This window comes from Cuculus canorus, chromosome 1, assembly GCF_017976375.1.
Source record: "Cuculus canorus isolate bCucCan1 chromosome 1, bCucCan1.pri, whole genome shotgun sequence".
NCBI classification, from domain to species: Eukaryota; Metazoa; Chordata; class Aves; order Cuculiformes; family Cuculidae; genus Cuculus; species Cuculus canorus.
Window position 1 is genome coordinate 200,154,667 of NC_071401.1, and position 19,059 is coordinate 200,173,725.

A 19,059-nucleotide genomic window follows, 5' to 3' on the forward strand; every position below is an offset into this window, starting at 1 on the left:
TAATATTGCCTCCATCGACTGCTATAAAACTGCAATAGATGGCACTGATGTAGAAGCAAAAGGGTGCCTCTAGCAAGTTATTTTTGTCTTCCTTTCCCATTTTTACTAAGAATACGGATACACTGCACTTTTGTCCAAGCTTCAAGAAATATTGACCAACACCAGCTAAGGCTTCACACTCAGGTAAGATACCACGAGCTGTGGGTTTTGGATGAAAAACAGAGCTCAACAGACAGGGAGAGGGGCAGTAACAGAGGACAATGAAAATTTCCAGTCATCTCCTGCTCCAAGACACCCTCCCATTAAATTTTTTTTTTATCCCAAATGGCAGGCACAACATGCCATAGAAAGCAGTGCAGGTGTTGGCAGAAAATTCCAAAGTATCTCAGTGACATGGGACATCTACACTGCACTGCACAGCCTGGTACTGGGAATCCTCTGGCTCCCTTGGCCCCAACCAGCCAATCTATGTGGACAGAGCAAGGTTGTCTTTCCCATTTGAGTCCCTGTTGATCAGACTGTTTTAGTGATTTCGGTATGGTGTGGTGCAAGCCCAACCAGGCTGCTCCCATTTCAGAGCTAATGACTTCCAGTCCCTACATTTCAGTGTGGACGTGTCCTCAGAGCCTAAGTCATCCCAGTCATCTGAATTTTTACTTCTAAACCTCTTTGGAGAACTCTCATTTCTGGATTATTTTTTTTTAAGGATCAGCCTTTTGTCTTTTCTTCTGCTCTTCCTTTCACCTCAATTGCTACAACCAAAACTGACCTAAAACTATAGCTAAGATTTCCACATACTAATGCCTTGGAGTATCCCACGTTCTGGATGTTTACCTTGGATGAAGTGTTTTTAAATTTCAAATGCTCAAAGGCATCCCAAGTCAAACACCCTCAAACTGAAGCATCTACCACCAAGAGTTGCCTTGTAAAAGGATGGACTAACAAGGGTAGTCATGACCCCTAATGGAAAAATCCTACTGCATGATAGATAGGATCAGTTTAGCCTGAGTTTTGAAGGTGAAATTAATTCCCAAAAGGCAGCATGAGTGACAGGAAAAAAAAAGATAGTTTTAATCTCATTCAACAGTAAAAAACTATGGACGTATGGGGAAGGTAAAGGGAGGAAAAAGCTTTTTCTGATGGTCTTCATCTGGACTGAATTCTTACAATACAAGGTTGGATTTGTCATAGAAAAGGACTTACAAAAAATTCAAAGAAGATGTTGTTGTCAATATACTGGTATTCAAAGAAGACAAAACCAGATTTCTTCAGGTGCACAGCGTAGATGAGAGAAACTGTACAATCATCCCTGTTTGATTCTATGTAATTTCCTCGAGGCGTCCACGAAGAGCTGATAAACATAAACAAAATAAGGCTCAGTTGAGATCACAGACTATGGAGACTTCTCTTACACTACTATACAAAAGCATGCTACTTAATAAACAACTCAGAATCCCACAATAGCTAACTGCAGTGAATCTATAACTTTATTACTGGATTCCCATTTATTTTTCACATATTATAACATTTTTCATTAAAATCAGGCATGGGAAAAGATAAGGTGCTAGAAATGTAGGACCGAGCCTACACAGGAAAGGTTTATTACCCACAGGTTCAACATACTTTCAATCATCCTCAGACACAGTAACTATCATGGCTCTCTAAATTGGCTGTGAAAATACCTTTTTGGCCACATTTATTATAACGCGATCCTGAAGCTTTCCAGCTACAAGTAGTAGCAGGTGCAGGCTGGTCTTAGACTTACTAGATACCGGCAAGCCCAAGGAGACCATAACAGCAAAGAGACAGCCAAAAATTTCACCTCTCTGACAGTATTTTTTGCCATTACTAGGAAAGGTCACCGCTTAGAAAAGTCATTAAACTGTCTTTGTGCTGATGAGGTGTCCCAGGTTCACCCATGGATGTGTAACTCAGATGTAAACAGAACTTCTTACTTGTTGCAGCTGTCAGCTTTATTCTCTGCCGAGCCAACCGCTGTGTCCATGAAAGTTGCCACATTGGAGAATCCCGCCGGCAGCTCATCCCACTCATCAAATTTGATCCCACTGCCCAGTGAGTAGGTTCCTTCTGCACATTTGCTGCACACCTGGTTCTTCATCTCCAGATACTCGCCAGAGGCACAGGAGAAAGCTGGGGAGGCAATCATTTCCAACATATCATCATTTCCAATTGCAATTAATTTCCATTATTTTTTGCCACCTAATTAATTAAGAGTGAACTGTCACTAAAGCAAACCAAATGGGAATGCACCAGCCCCAGGAACACAACAGCTGAACTAGCAACACTGGCTGCAAAATTGAGATGTTCACCATCTGTTTTTTCACTGACAGGGCAGCACTGAACCCAAATCTCAGATGATGGCTCCTGATTTGTAGCTTGTCTCTATTCGCAAAACAAGTTTTAGAAATGAAATCTCTACCTACAGACTGTGTCCAAAAGCAATTTGTGTATATGAGGACTTGTAATACAGTTCTCCTCACCCTTGATCGCCCATCTGTTACACATTGAACTCAAAAAGCACCAGCACCTGAGAGCCAGAGCAGACTCCTATCACCCACCCACACAGTAGCCAACAAGAGCACACAACAGCACACTTAGAGTGATAGAACACTACAAACATTAGCTGAGAGCTGCACACCTATTCCAAGGGTCTCTCCACAATTCTCTTCACATGGGCTGCCTATAAAGTCTTGAATATCTCGCCTGATAGACCAGATGGTCCTGGGAAATATCATTAATGGGCCTGTGTTCTGAAAATGAGGATCTTCAACTGGGGTGCTATTAACATGCTGAGAAAATAAGCACAGGTTGCCAGCACAGCAAAGGCAGTATTTAAACATATGTAACTAAGGGAAGCATAATTAGGAGGTATGTTCACAAAGTGCTTTTTTTACTGATGTCTCTAAAATCACATCCTCCAAGTAAGACATACACCCTTTGTTCCAGTCTGATCACATATCCAAGGGAAGAATATCCCCATTTTAGAGAGCAAACCTGGACAGCAGCTAACGTCCTATATGCCCACAGAGTCCCACGTCTATGCTGGGAATCATTAATTCCTGCTAGGACACTCATTTCAAGGGCAGACCACCCTACTTTTCGCCGGCGCCGTGCTGCACCACATCCTCTCTGAGACTGAACATCCTAGATGGAAAACCAATGAGTGCTTTTCACAGTACATAGTATTTCCTGTTGCTTGCAGATTTTTAAACTTAACTGTGCCAGTCTAGCCAAAGCAGGATTCAGAGCAATGCACAGAACTCACATCCCAATGAATGGTGGGATTTTTTTACTGTTTCACGCGTGCTGCGTTGTGCAGTGACAGATATTTCATGGAGCCACTTTGAGAAACATAATCTCACTCATCTGACAAACTGTAGGACAAGACCAGTCTGCTAGCCAAAGTGGTGAAACTACCCCAAAATGGCCAATACCAGCTTAAGTCCCGGCATATGCAGTTCCACAGATCTGCTGACGTTTATCTAACTGCAGAAATGCTTGTTTGACTATGATTACTTCAACAAAGTCATATCTGCATAAAATGAATTTCCATCTGAGCCCAGCTGCAGTTCAGGCTCCAATTTCTGTGCCAGGTCCCGCAGCATTTCTTTGTGTCATTTTCCTTGATGGGCAGTACTGGAATACAGATGAAAGGTCTGTTTTGATGCAAAGATCTGCCAAAGGATCATTTTCCCCTCTTGGTTGTATCGATATACTCTAAATTTGAACCAGTGGACTTCAAGTCAACAAATCTGTTTTTCTAACCCCGTCACTCACTGGCAATTGACCAAGAAGGAAAGTGGGCAGGCGCCTAGCAGGGACAGGTGCTGGGGATATGCAACAAAATCCTCCACAATGGATTTCTGTGAAAGACTGATAGATAGGCAAAAATCCACCCTCAGTGGGTGCAAGTGGTTTTCTGTAGGCAGTGGCACATGATAGAGTTGGTACAGCTAACATCCTACCTGGCGGTCTCCGAAACCTCAGCTAAAGCCATAAGATATACTTGCAGCTGAGGCTTGAAGCACAGCTTTCTTCAGAGACCCAGAGAAAAGCAGCAAGCACTTCCCTGTGTGTCTAAACTGAGACCACCCGTTGTACAGCTTTTTACCTTACATGCATGAAGGTGTCCTAACTCATTGCTTTAGCATCATTAATAAATTCGGCTTTATTTTCCTCTTTTGAAGGGTGCAGAGAGAAGCCATCGGGAAACGGAGTAAAAAAGTGAGCTTTTCATGACATGTTCAAATCTTTTAACAGTTATCAACATTTTTTAAAGATAGTTAAATAGCGAGAAATGGAGAGTGCTGCTTAACCACGCATTCCAAATAAGAAGTCAGTAACTGCAAGTGATTCACTGCCACAATGAACATGCAGGAGGCAGCAGAGCCTCCTCTCCAATTGCAGTGAGGCTGAGTGGAGATTATTGCTTTAACCGAAATAATATCTTTTAACTCCTTCCAGCCTGATCATTTTGCAGAAATAAAGGGTATAAGAGACCAGGCAGGCTGCCATCCATTGCTCACAGGAGCATTTTACTTGTTTAGGTGGGGAATTACCTTCTTTTCCCTCTCGAAGAATTGCATTTCAAAAGCAGAAGCATTTCCCATCAAAACACATACATCTGCAAGCAAACTAGCTCTGAGCACGCCAGCTGCTTGCCAGGTTCAATTTGAGGCTGAAGATGGCTAATGGCAACACAAACCACTTTCGACATTGGAACAGATGCATCATTTGGTCTCGTTCCAGGTGGTCATGAGCAGTTGGAGAGGGATGGGGAGAAAACATGGTGTATGACGAACACAGAGATGGCCTCCTCTCCCATTGTCACATAATTTGGTCTTCCAAAAAGGAGTAAGAACAAAAGGCAGGCCAAGCCCTCTTTAATATAAGCAGCATCAATTCAAGAGTCCAGACAAGATGTCATCCAGAGGGACCTGGACAGGCAGGAGAAGTGGCCCCATGCAAACCTCATGAGGTTCAACGAGGCCAAGTGCAAGGTCCTACACCTCAGTCAGGGGAACCCCCAATTTCACGATCAGGGATGATGTGATTGAGAGCTGCCCTGCAGAGAAGGACTTTGGGGTGCTGGTTGAATGTGCGCTCGCAGCCCAGAAGGCCAACCATATCCTGGGCTGCATCAAAAGCAGGTTAAGGGAGGTGATTCTGCCCCTCTATTCCTCTCTTGTGAGATCTCATCTGGAGTACTGTGTCCAGTTCTAGAATTCTCTACATAAGAAGGATACGGAACTATTGGAACAGGTCCAGAGAAGGGCTACAAAGATGATCAGAGGGCTGGAGAACCTTCCATATGAGGACAGGCTGAGAGAGTTGGGCTTGTTCAGCCTGGAGAAGAGAAGACTCCAGGGAGACCTCATAGCAATGTTCCAATACTTAAATGGAGTGACAAGAAAGCTGAGGAGGGACTTTTTACAAAGGCTTGTAGTGATAGGACTAGGGACAATGAGTATAAACTGGAGAGCGGTCGATTTAGACTGGACATAGGGAAGAATTTCTTCACCATGAGTGGTGAGGCACTGGCACAGGTTGCCAAGGGAAGCTGTGGCTGCCCCATCCCTGGAGGTGTTAAAGGCCCCAAGGATGGGGCCTTGGGCAGCCTGATCCAGTGGGATGTCCCTGCCCAAGGCAGGGGTTTGGATGGAACTAGACAATCTTACCGGTCCCTTCCAACCCAAACTGTTCTATGATTCTATGATTCTACCCCAGTTTGAGACAGGCAGGTTTTGGTCATGTCCAAAGGGACCCTGCAGAGCAGAAGTCCCCCACAATGGCCGAGAAAGCACTTGTCTGGGGTGAGGACAGGGCACAGACAGGTGGTCTGTCCCAGGGCACTAAGACATAGCTGAGCACAGATCCAGCACTCACCAGTGACTGCTGATCAACAGAAATAGTTGACATTAGCATTGCTGTGCTTGCCGGGGTGACACATACAAGATACTGTCAACGGGAAGGAGAGCATTACCACGTAAGAGGTTACGGTGAAGTTTCAGGAACCTAGATCATATATTTTAGGCCCTCCCTGTTGCTCCACCCTCTTGCTTCAGACTCCAGCCTTGAAACCCACTTGCTTAAGCATTTGCTATTTAATTTTTGGAGAAAATTTCTCTGTTGAAGAACTCCTTACATGTCTGCCCTGTTCAGAAAACAGAACTGAGGCTGCTAAATCATGTATGCAATTCTGAAAATCTTTTCCAGGATCGACACTATTGATCCTGTTTAGACACCACTATTCCCCTCCCTCTCAACTACAAACTTTCCTATTACTCCTTTCAAATATTAATTTGGGTGCAACTCACCAACTTAAATAGTGCATCACACATTGTTGAAGACTGAATTTGATCTTCTTTCTTTCTGTAAAAACAACTGTGAAACGCATTGAAAGATTTCATTATTTGCCCCACCATGGGCATTTTTAAAACAGGGAGAACATTTTCAGAGGCAATTAGGAACAGGACGACATACTGTGGTGCAGGATACACCGATGCCTTTGGTAGCCCCAATGAAGCTGATGCAATTATTGGTGATTTGAAGCTGTAGTTTTCTTAAAATAAACACAAATGAAAAAAAAAACCAAAGTTGTGTTTTGTATAGGTAACGAGTCTTGTTCACAAAAGGTACTCTAAAGTAAGGTTCGATAGACACAGCTACAGACAGTCACGTACAATCATACATGCATGCAATGAAGATGACACTGGATTCACTTCATAAAAAATTTAACAAGAGCTACACCACTAATACCCACCAAAACCATCGTATAAGTCTTGTCAAACAGACCTCATTTCATTCTTTAAAAGGATTACAAGTCACTTGATAAAAGTTACTTAATGGATGTAATAGACTCAGTGTTTCTAATACAGTTAACTTAGTTCTGCATGTCATTCTGATGAAGAAGGTATTACTACCAGTACCACTGAGGCACATCTTAAATGGATTAAGAATTGCCTGAATAACAGATCTCAGATAGGGCCACCAGTGAGAAGCTATCAAGGAGCAGGGAGGAAGAGCGCAGCTCTGCCTGCCCCCGGATTGAGTCTGATGACTGTCCACACTTTTATCAATAAGCTACAGGCAAGTATAAAAGGAATGGTATTAAAATTGGCAGGTGAGACTGTTGTCAAGCCTGAGACCACTCGAAACCAGTATGTTTTAACAGTCAAAGGTAAAGACAAGCTGCTGAAGGCAAGGAGTGCCAGCCCTGTCTGCAGAAGGCTGAAAGTTATCCTGGAGGGAACTGGGGCTGTTTAGCCTAGACAAAAGGAGGCTGAGGGGAGACCTTATCACTGTCTACAACTACCTGAAAGGAGGTTGTAGCGAGGTGGGTGTTAGTCTCTTCTCCCAAGTAACAATAGATAGCATGAGAGGAAATAGCCTCAAGTTCCACCAGGGAGGTTCAAATTGGACAACAGGAAAAATTTCTTCACCAAAAGGGTTATCAGACACCGGAACAGGCTGCCCAGGGAGGTTGTTGAGTCACCATCCCTGGAGGTATTTAAAAGACAGATGGAGGAAGTGGTCAGGGATATGATTTAGTAGTGGACAGGTACGGTTGGACTCGATGATCTCAAAGGTCTTTTTCAACAGAACAATTCTATGATTCTATAATAAGCCTGAGGGTGGGAGTGGACCTGCCATTCGGCAAGAGCTTCCACAGTCAAGACATGCAAAAAGGTGCTAGTGAGATCTATGTTTATATTTAGAGGTGGAGGTAGAGATGCGTAGGATGAAATGTGTATTGCAGTCAAGAAGATCTTTCTACTACTGAATACAGCTGAGATTTGCATTTTTAAGAGGTTAATGCAAAATAAAAGCACTTTTAAAGGCTTTTAAAATTAGGGATAGTGTCTTTCAGTGAGAGATCTGAAGTGCTAAGTCTATTCAGTTTATCAAAAGAAGATTAAAAGTCAACTTGATTAATATATAAGCATCTCAGAGGGAAAAAAACTGCACTCTTTATCAAGCAGAGAACTGCATAAGAAGAACTACCTTGTGGAAGCTCTACCCAGAGCTCTTCTGTGTTCCCCTGTCTCTCAATACATCACAATTAGAAAAAAAAAGACAGAGGACTGGATTTTGATAGACGATAACCACATTAGAAGTTGGTAGCAATGGAGCACTTCTACCCAAACCAGTGAAACTACACAGAAAAAATAATCTCAAACACTGGTTTTCTGCCTCTCCCCTTTCCATTCCTATGTTTTTATCCAAAGCCCCACTGCCTGGGATTCAGATTAAACACTGCCATCTCCTGCAGGCAAAGCGTGGGCTGAACTACCTCAGCATCCCACAGGCAGAGGTGAAAACTGTAGCTCAGAAAACAAATATGAGGTTGGCAGCATCCTGAAGTTGTCCCTCTGAATGACTGCTGGGTTCAGCAGACACATGCCACAAACCTGGAAGGGAAAATTTGGCCAAGAAAAGTACATAAAGGCATATATTCAGTGATACCCTGAGACATCAGGGTCCACACAACATGGAACCAAGGACCAACCAAAATACAGGATGAGGAGAAGAAACAGAAGGCCAAAGGACAAGAAAAAATCATTGCTTCATTATTAATGTTTTCTATAATCTCAGCCAGCTTCATAATGTCTTCCGTGAATAATTTATATGAGGCTTCTCCAATAGACTATGAATAATTGATGCTCATTTTCTTCAGTCATTATATCCCAATGTGTTACCAGGAACCAGACTGAATCTTAATTTAAGAAAAAAAGTCTGTTAAGGCTGTTTAGTCTTGAAATGTGATCACACTGAAAGTTAACGTAACTTGGGGAAGAGTATCTTCTGCAGAAAAGACACCTTTTATTAAGAGCAAATATTTTTCCTTTTATCCAAGAAATTACAAAATAGAGCAATTCTTTTTCCAGTTCATGTCTCTGATAGGAACAGCACCATTCTGCCCTGCTGGCCTGGCACATAGGACAGCTTTATTATCACTTTCATTTCATCATTTGGATAATGAAAGGTGTGGGTTTGGAATCGTAATCATAAATTCATGAAAATATGGCGTAGAGTGGAGGAAGGCTGTCACCACCAAGAGGTTAGCAAGCACATTTGCCGGCAGGGGTACAGCAACCATCGTAGTGACTGAGCACTGGATATGGCAGGAAACATACCTCAAGGTGACTGAGTAGCTCTCCAGGCCCCACTGACTCCATCATGCTTATTTTGATTGCTCACCAACCAAAGTGGTTGGTTCAAATGTCTTCTAGCGCCATTTGAGTGTCCTCTGCGCACGCAGCACAGACACACACACATACAGAGTGCTTGCCTTTCATCCCTCCACCAAGCCGTAGCAAATCTCAAGGGCTTGCCAGCTGCATTCCTGTTAGAAGTGAAATCAGTGACTCAGAGGAAGCTGTGTTTAACTTATTTAATTGCATCGTGTACACACATAGGGTGAAGAAATGATCAAAAGACACTAAGGCCAACCTTTCTCTTGGAAGTCTCAACACACACATGAACATGCAGCTCCTGTAAATCTTCTCCAGGAATTTAACTCTGCGAGTTAATAGCAAACTATTCCGCTGTTTTAACTATCTACCTAAAAGAACTGGTTCTTCAAAAAGCCAACAACGAGACTTTTTCTGCAAAGACGGTGTATTGCTCATGGACTGAGGAAAAAAAAAAGTGGAAAAATTACTTGTAAAACTGAGGAAACAATACACGTTAGGAAAACAACCAGATAAAAATGCCACGGCCACATGTAGCCTTGTGCTTCAGTCCAGGTGAGAAACCTAATGCCATCAATAGGACCCATATACCTGACTTGAGTGAGGAACACCCATTAGCAGGAATGCTCTTAGAGGATCAGGAATAAACATCCGCTTGAATACTTTGCTAAATCACTGCTTTTTAGTATCGACTCTCAAACCATGCCATGCATACCACTGCTGGCTAAACATCTTTGCTACATGACAGCCTTATATTAATTCCTCAGCTTCACAGTGTTCCTCAGAGCAGAGTCTGCTGCTGTGTTCTAGTTTCCTCTCTAGTGTGCTCTAGCAAGAAAGTCTTTCCTTTTCCTTTTGGAAAAGACAAAAACTTCCTTAGGGATACAAAAGAGACTGAGGTAAAATTGAGTTGCCCAGTCCTGCAGGCCATATACACAAAAGTGCCTCTATAAAGATCATGGATTTGAAATTACTTGTCTTCCATACCTTGATGTTCACATCACATTTTGCTCCAGAGGCAGAGTTACACTATGGGTTCTTTTGTCAGACATCCTTAATTGCTTTGTAATACACAACAGGCCAAGGGCCAAATCTATAGCATATCAAGAAATTCTTAGATTCCCTGGATTTCATGCTCACTAAGAATCTACTTTTTTGGTACTTAGGTTTAAGAGAGCAAGCTTCCACATGTGACTCCCACATGTTGACAGAGAGCTTCATGGCAGCCACATAACTATTCAAAAGAGAGAGGAGAAGGAAAGGTGTTAGTTAAAATAAGGGAGGAGATCAGCATGCACCATTCAAGTGAGCAATCTCAAGAACGAAAGGGGAGATCTTCTGCATACATTTTTTGGACATTGTCTAAAATAGTATTTTCCTACAGCTCAGGATGCCCCACATCATCTGTCATCTTCTGTAAGTATTTCTATGTGCATATGTCAGATCTAAATGACACAGTTAAATATCAGCAGCCATTAATAGCTTAACCTCATTATTTCTTTCAAGGTGATACCCAAAGAAGGAATGTCTAAATGACATAAAAAAAATTAGTACATGAAGGTTGATGAAAATAAGATCTATTGCTTTTAAGCCATGAGAAAAAATGGATACATGTGTAGTCATCAGAGCTACCCTGATGTCATCATGTTTCCTCTCTTCAGCTGAAACAAAGAAATCCCAATCATTTCAAAGCCCAATAATGAGAACAGAAAATAATCCTCAGTGAAGGTCAAATAAAAAAGGAAAAAAAAAATCTCTGATGATTTGTTAGGATTCACATAGAATCATAGAACCATAGAATAGTTTGGGTTGGAAGGGACCTTAAAGATCATCTAGTTCCAACCCCCCCGCCACGGGCAGGGACATCCCACCAGATCAGGCTGCCCAAGGCCCCATCCAACCTGGCCTTGAACACCTCCAGGGATGGGGCATCTACAATTTCCCTTGGCAACCTGTTCCAGTGTCTCACCACTCTCATAGTGAAGAAATTCTTCCTAATGTCCAGTCTAAATCTGCCCCTCTCCAGTTCATGCCCATTCCCCCTCGTCCTATCACCACAAGCCTTTATGAATAGCCCCTCTCCAGCTTTCCTGTAGGACCCCTTCAGGTACTGTTTGTACATGTTTGCTTCAAGATGTATTGTTTGTACTGTTCGCATGTTTGCTTCACGAGGCTGTAACTCCAGACTTATTTAAGCCCTATGAAAAGTAGTTCTTATATTCATTCATACATGAAGACAGTCACACTGGGGTGATAATATTTTTTTTGATTATATAACAAACTATTTTGAGATAACTTAAACAAATGTAACTGTTTAATGAATAGCACCGTTCTCACGGGAGCATTTGTATATACATTCACATTCACATGTGCAATAATATAAACATTAAAGAAACTACTAAAACTCATCACTGCTATCTTCAAGCGTTCACCAAACAAATTTCAAAATTCTAAATAAAATGCTGAAAGAATGAATTCTTTCACACAATGAGTACACAGATTGAATACAGATCTAGTTGACAATGAACAGATGTAAACGTTATGTCAGATGGCTGTAACACAAGCACACAGGTTTTGACAGATGTATAGCATTCATTTCATACTATCCATCTACAAAGATAAGTATGTGCATACACTGTATGTTATAAAATTCGCAGCTGCCCATTGACTTCAAGGGATTTAGGAGCACACCCACTTCTTACCTGCTTAGGACACTCAAGCTTAACAGGGACCAAGAGAATATCAAACTCAAAACCTTTTATTTAAGTTTCCTGTTACAAAAGCATAATGTTAAAACTCCCACAGATCAGTTAAATTGCTTTAAAGTGTTATAAAACCTACAAGCTTTTAAAAGGTCATTTGCCCTAATTGTGTCTAGAGTGCACTGTAATTAGCAGGAAGATCTATATCTCCCTCTGGTATCCTAGGAGCAGATTACACAAGTTAGAATAAACTCAACAAACACAGTTCAGTAGCAATAAATCAGGACAAATTTTGGTCTCAGGTCCCAGAAAAGTCCACTGTAATTAAGGACAGTCTATTTTCTGAAGTCAGTGGAGCTTTTCACATGCATACCTTTTGGCACACCCTCACACGTCTCAGCTCAATACTCAAGCACGTTTCTGACTTAAAAAAAGTTGTTCCCGCCTTAGTGGCACCAGATAAACGTAGAGTTTGCTAAGTAGAGCCATTAGTAACTCCATGGCACTGTACTTGATCAACTTCTTCTATATTATCAATATTTTTGGTATCTTCTTTCTTAAGAAATCTTGCTGGCTATATTTATAACTAGCATTGGGATGCTGACCATAAGTGACTCTACCAGCGTGTTTTTCCCTTGAACACAGCAAATTCAACACCTTTTCAAGTTGCCCTACTACTCTTACTAGTTTCTTTATTATGTACATAGTGCCACTAAATTTAGCTGATATTTATGAGCTAAGATGCAACCTACTCTTGGTTAGGATGGCAAAAAATAACTCACATTCTGTGGAATTGGAGAGTTATTACTAAAAAAGGATTTGAGGCCAAAATGTGAAACCTTTAAGCCCTTACTGGTCACAAGTGCTGTGCAGAGGAATGTTATCAGTGCACCTGGGAACAATAAGGGCAGTGGATAGTGGGAAGGGAAGGGAAGGGAAGGGAAGGGAAGGGAAGGGAAGGGAAGGGAAGGGAAGGGAAGGGAAGGGAAGGGAAGGGAAGGGAAGGGAAGGGAAGGGAAGGGAAGGGAAGGGAAGGGAAGGGAAGGGAAGGGAAGGGAAGGGAAGGGAAGGGAAGGGAAGGGAAGGGAAGGGAAGGGAGACTCCAAATTAGACTTTTAATTTGAGTGTAAAACGTGCAGCATATGGTCAGGCTGGCAGAAAAGCCTGACAGTGGCCATCAAAACACACTGCAGAGTAATGTCAGCAGGAGCGCAACGCCACATCCTGCTCCCACTGCCAGGCTGTGAAATGTCTCCCTTAGATAGTGCAGGTACAGTCCCCAGACGAAGGCAAAGGGGTTTTGGAGACACCAGCCACACAGGGGTGCAGGCAGGCTTAGTCCCAAAAGCAAACTGCTCCCATTGACTGCCATCAATATTTTCCATTTAAAAAATCAAGTACACTGCCGTGATGGCAGTGATCCTTATCAGCTAAATTCCTTTCCTGCTGTCAGACACATGTGGAGATCAGAGTGAGATTTGTGGTAATTAAAAATGAAGGAGACCAAATTACTTAAGCACATTCAAGTTGCAAAAGAGTGATTCAGAGGTCTGGATTCCTCTGAGGAAGGCTCTCTGTCTGCCAGCCCCTCAATACAATGTTCTATGCCTGGATGTACGTAACCTACCTCCAAAACTGAGAAGATGCCTAGACAGGACATCTTAAAATTGAAGCAGAGGAGAGCCACACAGAGTAGCCCCAGGAGTAATAAGTATTGCCTTTTTCCCAGCCAAGACCCTTGCTGCATTTTTAACATACCTCTTTGCAGGATTCCTTGCAACTGTGATGTGTCAGTGCAAAAAATATGACTCATCTCTGAACAAACACAAGCAGAAGAGAGATGGCTGAGCAGTCCGGCACAGCCATGCGGTGGCCCTTTCAAAGGTAGCCTTAAGGTACCACACTGCACGTTGACGACAAAATGCAGCCTGACACCATGATGTGGGGTCTAGAAGTGGTGATGGCCACAGCCACACAGGTCAAGTAGATCAGATTAAAAAAAAAGAGGACAGTGAAATATAGAAAAAGACATGTTGTCCCAGTGCACTGCAAATGAGTTACTGTGCTGCAAAGCTGCTCCTGCACCTTCCCTCCCACATCTAGAGTCACTGCATAGCAGGACTGCCTGCAGCATCACACACATCTATCATGTGAGGTTCTTCCTTCCTTTCTACTTCTCACACCCTGATGGTAAAGATGTTGTGGGGAGGGTGAAGCAGGGGAAGGTGCTTTCATCGCGCTGCCCTGTGCTCGGGGCAAGATAAAGTAAAAAAAAACATTCATCTAATACCCAGGTGATAAAGCAGTAAAAATATGACAGTCCTTTCTATGCTGAACCCCATGACTAATTCTCAGAGGATCCCATCTTCTTCACAAGTAAACTTCACCAATCATATTTTTGAAGATCCAAAAAGGGATGAATCCTGACATGTTTTGGAGACTACAGCCATTCTGTGTAATGCTGGCAGTTACTCTCAGTGGGTCACAGTCAGCTATGGTTTGCAGGTCAGCGTGTGCTTCAAAATGCAGCAGAGCACAGAGATACTCATCCTAATTAAAAATGGGTTCATTCAAATGAAAAGCAGTGGAACACAGCCACCTCAAAATGAGCACACTGCGAGACATCGACTGAGCTGCAATGCCACAGTTTGATTGCTCCAGATATGCTCCAGATATGCTCCAGATATGATTCAATGTGAAGCACCTGAGCTAATACATTTTTAGCAGTCTCAAGTGTCTTCCACTCCATTAGAGACCACAGTCTAGACATATTTACAGAGATGACTTGAGACGTTTAATGTATTGTTATACTGTCTTCTGAATTCCTAGTTCAGGGACAATTTAAAGAGAAAGACTGCTGAGCATTTGGAAGTGGGAGAGGTTGGCGGAGTATTCACAGGATCCAAAACTAATGACAGCCTGAAAGTCGCTTCTGTTTTCAGAGAGCAGTAAAGATCAATAGCAGATATCCTCAAGTGGCAGGCATTTCTGAATAGATGAAAACAACTGCAAACAGTACAGCATGAAGTAAGCAGTGATGGCAGACATGTTTCAAAAATATTGACATTCTCACCCAGATTCCTCCATATCCAGTGTCCTAACTGCCATCAAGGACCACTCAGGGCTTTACCAACCTCAAGTAGACAAAAAAAAACCCAAAAGGTCATGCTGCTATAAAACTGAAACTCTTTTTTAAGAGCAGAGACATAGTTGGTTCAGCTATATCTCAGGACTAGTAGATACCAAACAAAACTTCCGAAGATAACAGACCTCTGAAGGTAGAAATCTTCCTGCTTGTGGTCCCTAGCTCAGCAGCCTGAAGGACTGAAAGAGTTACCTAAGGAAGCCCAGGACACTGCCAAATGTTAGAGTGAGCCCCAGGATCAGGATACTGTGGTGTAGGGTAGGATATACGAGACGTAGCAGAATCTGAATATGTTTGTAGAATTACCAGAAAGACTCATCTCAAAAAAGCTTGTCATACTTACGGTATTTCTTGATAGGCTTCATGATAAAATAACTCTAAGCCTATGAGAAAAGGACTTATGAGATGTGTATGCAACTCCTGAGCAAGTCTGTAGCACTAATTTCACTCTGTACATGATACACAGAACGTGCATTGTAGCAGCCCCAAATACAGAACCTTTCGTTTTTCTTAGACTAAAGCAATTTGTCATTTTAGTTTAAGACATCCTTGGTCTAAGTCCTGTATTGTCAGATGGGACAGAAGCCACCAGCTCAGAGAATATGACAAGTCAGAGAGGAGATGTGGATCTGTCAGCATTTTCAATAAGACTCATCATCAACACAAACCCCCATATACAAGCTCTGATGAGCTGGAAGGCTCATCATTTTCCAAGGCTGCCTTTCCCAGGATATCCCACCCACTGAAGAATGGACTGTCATCCGAATTCTACACTGGTTCAAACATTTTGCAGTGAACCCCACCATGTTAGCCAAGCCAAATGGGAGGGCTGCTCCCCACACATTCCTGCAAGGACTGACTGCTATTGACAGATTCATCTTTTCAGCCTGAAAGATTGCTGTTCTTAAAGCACAAGGTGAACAACTAAAAGATGAGAAACCTAAAATGACTTTTGCCATCAGAACACAGCCAGACATTTCCTGAAGCCAGGTAATCTACTAGACACAAAAAAGAGTCAGAGCTACATTAACAGTGCTGCACTCCCCAGAGCCCAGAGAGACGAGATCTGAAGGGCACAGTAAAAAAGTCAAATATCCAATTGCTTCTCAAACCAGCTGAATTACTAAGGGACTTAAGAGCAACACAACAAGGAAGAAAGGTATCAAGTGAGGTGAGTTTTCTGGTGTATTTAACAGAATCCTGTACTTCAGTGTATAATATCACAGCCAGCCTGCTAGGCAAAGTTTTCCCCTTCCCTAGCAGGAGGCCAGATATGGAGAAGACAGAGATTCATCTCGTGTTACAAAACTGCTGAATTTCCATTGAAACTGATTTAAGACCAGAAAGACACACAAATATGAGGAGATAGAGAGGCAAGGGCACCATTTGTCGAAATGAAAGTCAAAGAGAGCATGATGTTGTTGGACCTTAAACCATTTATCACAAGGCTTAAAAAGAAATAGCGTATATCAGAAAAAAAACCTAGTTATACCTATCTATTCCAGAGTACAACAAAAGTGATAAGTAGAAGGGATAACACTATCTTCTCCTTTACTATAGCACAGACAGCAAAAAGTAACAGCTTGAAGTACAACAAGGGGGATTAAAAAGCAGAAAAAGCTGTAACAGAAGGGAAAATGAACAGAACAAAATAGTCGAGCAAATATCTGGGGGGCTTGTGGGCTCTTCATCACTGGAGGTCCCTGAAAACAGTCCAGCCTAACATCAGCCATAATGACAGTCATTGCTACCGTAGCTATTTGGGCTGAGGGATGAACTATGTGATGACCTGAGGTGCTTTCCAGTTCTATATTTCTGTAATTTAAAGACACGTCCTAAGGATATACAGAGATCCCATATTTAAAACCTCAGAAACAAAACTTAAATACCAGGAATAACACAGGAAGCTTCTCAAATGATGCTCGCAAGTAGTCAGAAATCTTCCAGTGGTCAACACTGCTATCGAAAACACTTATGTGCCTTACATTGGAACATATGCCATAGAGAAATGAACAATAAAACTTCGCAGGAGAAGAGTCAGAAGTGAATAAAATCTCACCTCTCCTACGTTAGAACTAAAAGGACATTGCCATTCTTCATCCTGCTTGTCAGATACGATGATTTATACTGCCTGGTACAAATTTATGAGGAAGGACTGCTAGGATCTTTCGTGAAGAGAATTGCTAGAGTAAAGAAGTGTGATGGGATAATGGGAAAGAGCATTCAGCAGCCTGGGAAGCTACAGAACAATGAGGGAGTAGTCCAAATGTGTTTCCAGAGCAGCAGTTTGCTTGTGTCCCCAGATGCAAAGAAGTGTTTTAACATTAAAAAAAATCCAGGACTAAGTGATGTGAGAACACTTCAAGTTGTTAAAAATAAATACATAAATAAAATGCAAAAGCATCACAATGAAAATAACTCAGGCAAATAAGTAATTTACCATTACTTATGCATTTACCTCATTAATTAGCTAAATAATGACAGTAATGAGAATATAGAAACTATGCAAATACAATTTGGCCCCCGCTGGTCACCATCTTGGCCAATACAGTACAAATGAAATGGAGAGCTGCAGAACTTGAGTATGGCAGCTTAAGACAAGCAACCGCATCTCTTTAAGGACTGTTGTAACAGACACAGCTTGTCTGCGAATTAGCATACAACAGTACCTGTAGCAGATACTGAGTTAAACAACTGTTAAGTTAAAGACAATCCCTGCTCCACAGCTCTAAGAGACAGTAAGAAGGATTGAAGGGGAAGGACTAACTCAGAGACGCTCAGGACATGAGTGACAGAGAGTAAATAGCACAAACAGCTAGTAATGTAATGATCTGTAAAATGAAAAGTGCCGACATACTGCATTCCTTCCCTTTCACCGGGTCAGGTAGTCCAGAGCACTCCACCGACGGATTTGGGACAGCCACCCTCCATCTGGAGCCACTGCTGTCGCATTCTGTGTACTCGAAGTGGTAATCTGTCTGCAAGCAATTACAAAGAGTTTCAGTTTCATCATAACATTTGCATATTAAGCTCATTAATCAAGACTGGGATTAGCAAACTCAGTTATAATTAAACCAGAAAGGAAGTAGCTGGCACGGAACATACTGTGCGGCACTCACTACTTTGATGATCACCATGTATCATCACAGAGGAAGCTCAAAGCACATCAGATGCTGTGCAGCACAAATGTTAAAGCAGAAGGTGGGATTTGCAAAAGCGCTTGAGAGATGGGATGAAGACTCCACTAGAATTGTTTCCCCGCTCTCTTAGAGCAAGATGGATCCCAACCTTCTAGACATCATTGTATCTGATCTACAGCAGCCAATCAGGCTTCCTCTTTGGCCAATGGAGCAAGCCATATCCAGACCACAAGTCATTCCTTCTACGAGCATCTTTCCCTCTTCATCAGTCTTAGAGGAAGCCCAGACAAATTAGAGGAGATAAACCTAGTGTTGGGATACCTCTGAAAATGCCATCCAGCATCAGCTCTGAAGAGTATATCAAGGCTGAATGATGATGTAAGGGAAGTTCATCCCCCTGGTCTCAGTGACTGAGATAAGCCTTGAGTGGTTTAAGTAAAAACTAGAAAGAAACTTCCTAGCATTACCTAGGAAACAATATTAACTATATTAGCTATTTATCTTCTCCTCAATAATATTGATTCAGAACTTAAATACAATCTAGACTGAGACCTAGTTACATTTTTAGTTTTTTCTTTGTAGCTTTGTTTCCAAATTCATGGCCCAAAATTTTACTGTCAAAATAAACCTCAGCAACACCGCATTCCTGAGTTGGTTTGGTATTGTGAGAGAGTTTGGGTGAAGCTGGCAGAATTGGTGCATATCTTTCTTTAGAGGGAACAGATCGATACTGAAATGGCACACACTAGCAAGCCCCACAAGATGTCTCCACACAGGCGAGGCCACCTCCCTTTGCAGTCAATAGAGGGAAGCTTTGGCCACGTTCCTATTCTAGACACATGCTGCAGAGGGAACAA

The 19,059-nt window shown here is 42.2% G+C and overlaps 1 protein-coding gene across 3 annotated transcripts in view; it reads right to left on the reverse strand.

The window, feature by feature from the left end:
• ELAPOR2 (endosome-lysosome associated apoptosis and autophagy regulator family member 2) overlaps positions 1 to 19,059 on the reverse strand; it is a 100,799-nt gene that overhangs the window by 29,068 nt on the left and 52,672 nt on the right. The window contains exons 2-4 of one of the 3 annotated variants that reach the window (XM_054063053.1): positions 17,920 to 18,040; positions 1,956 to 2,151; positions 1,204 to 1,351 (exon numbers count right to left, since the gene is read on the reverse strand). In XM_054063053.1, the coding sequence (XP_053919028.1) occupies positions 1,204 to 1,351; positions 1,956 to 2,151; positions 17,920 to 18,040 (465 nt within the window). The remainder of the gene's footprint in view (positions 1 to 1,203; positions 1,352 to 1,955; positions 2,152 to 17,919; positions 18,041 to 19,059) is intronic. The other 2 variants (XM_054063058.1, XM_054063068.1) reach the window with 2 other exon arrangements.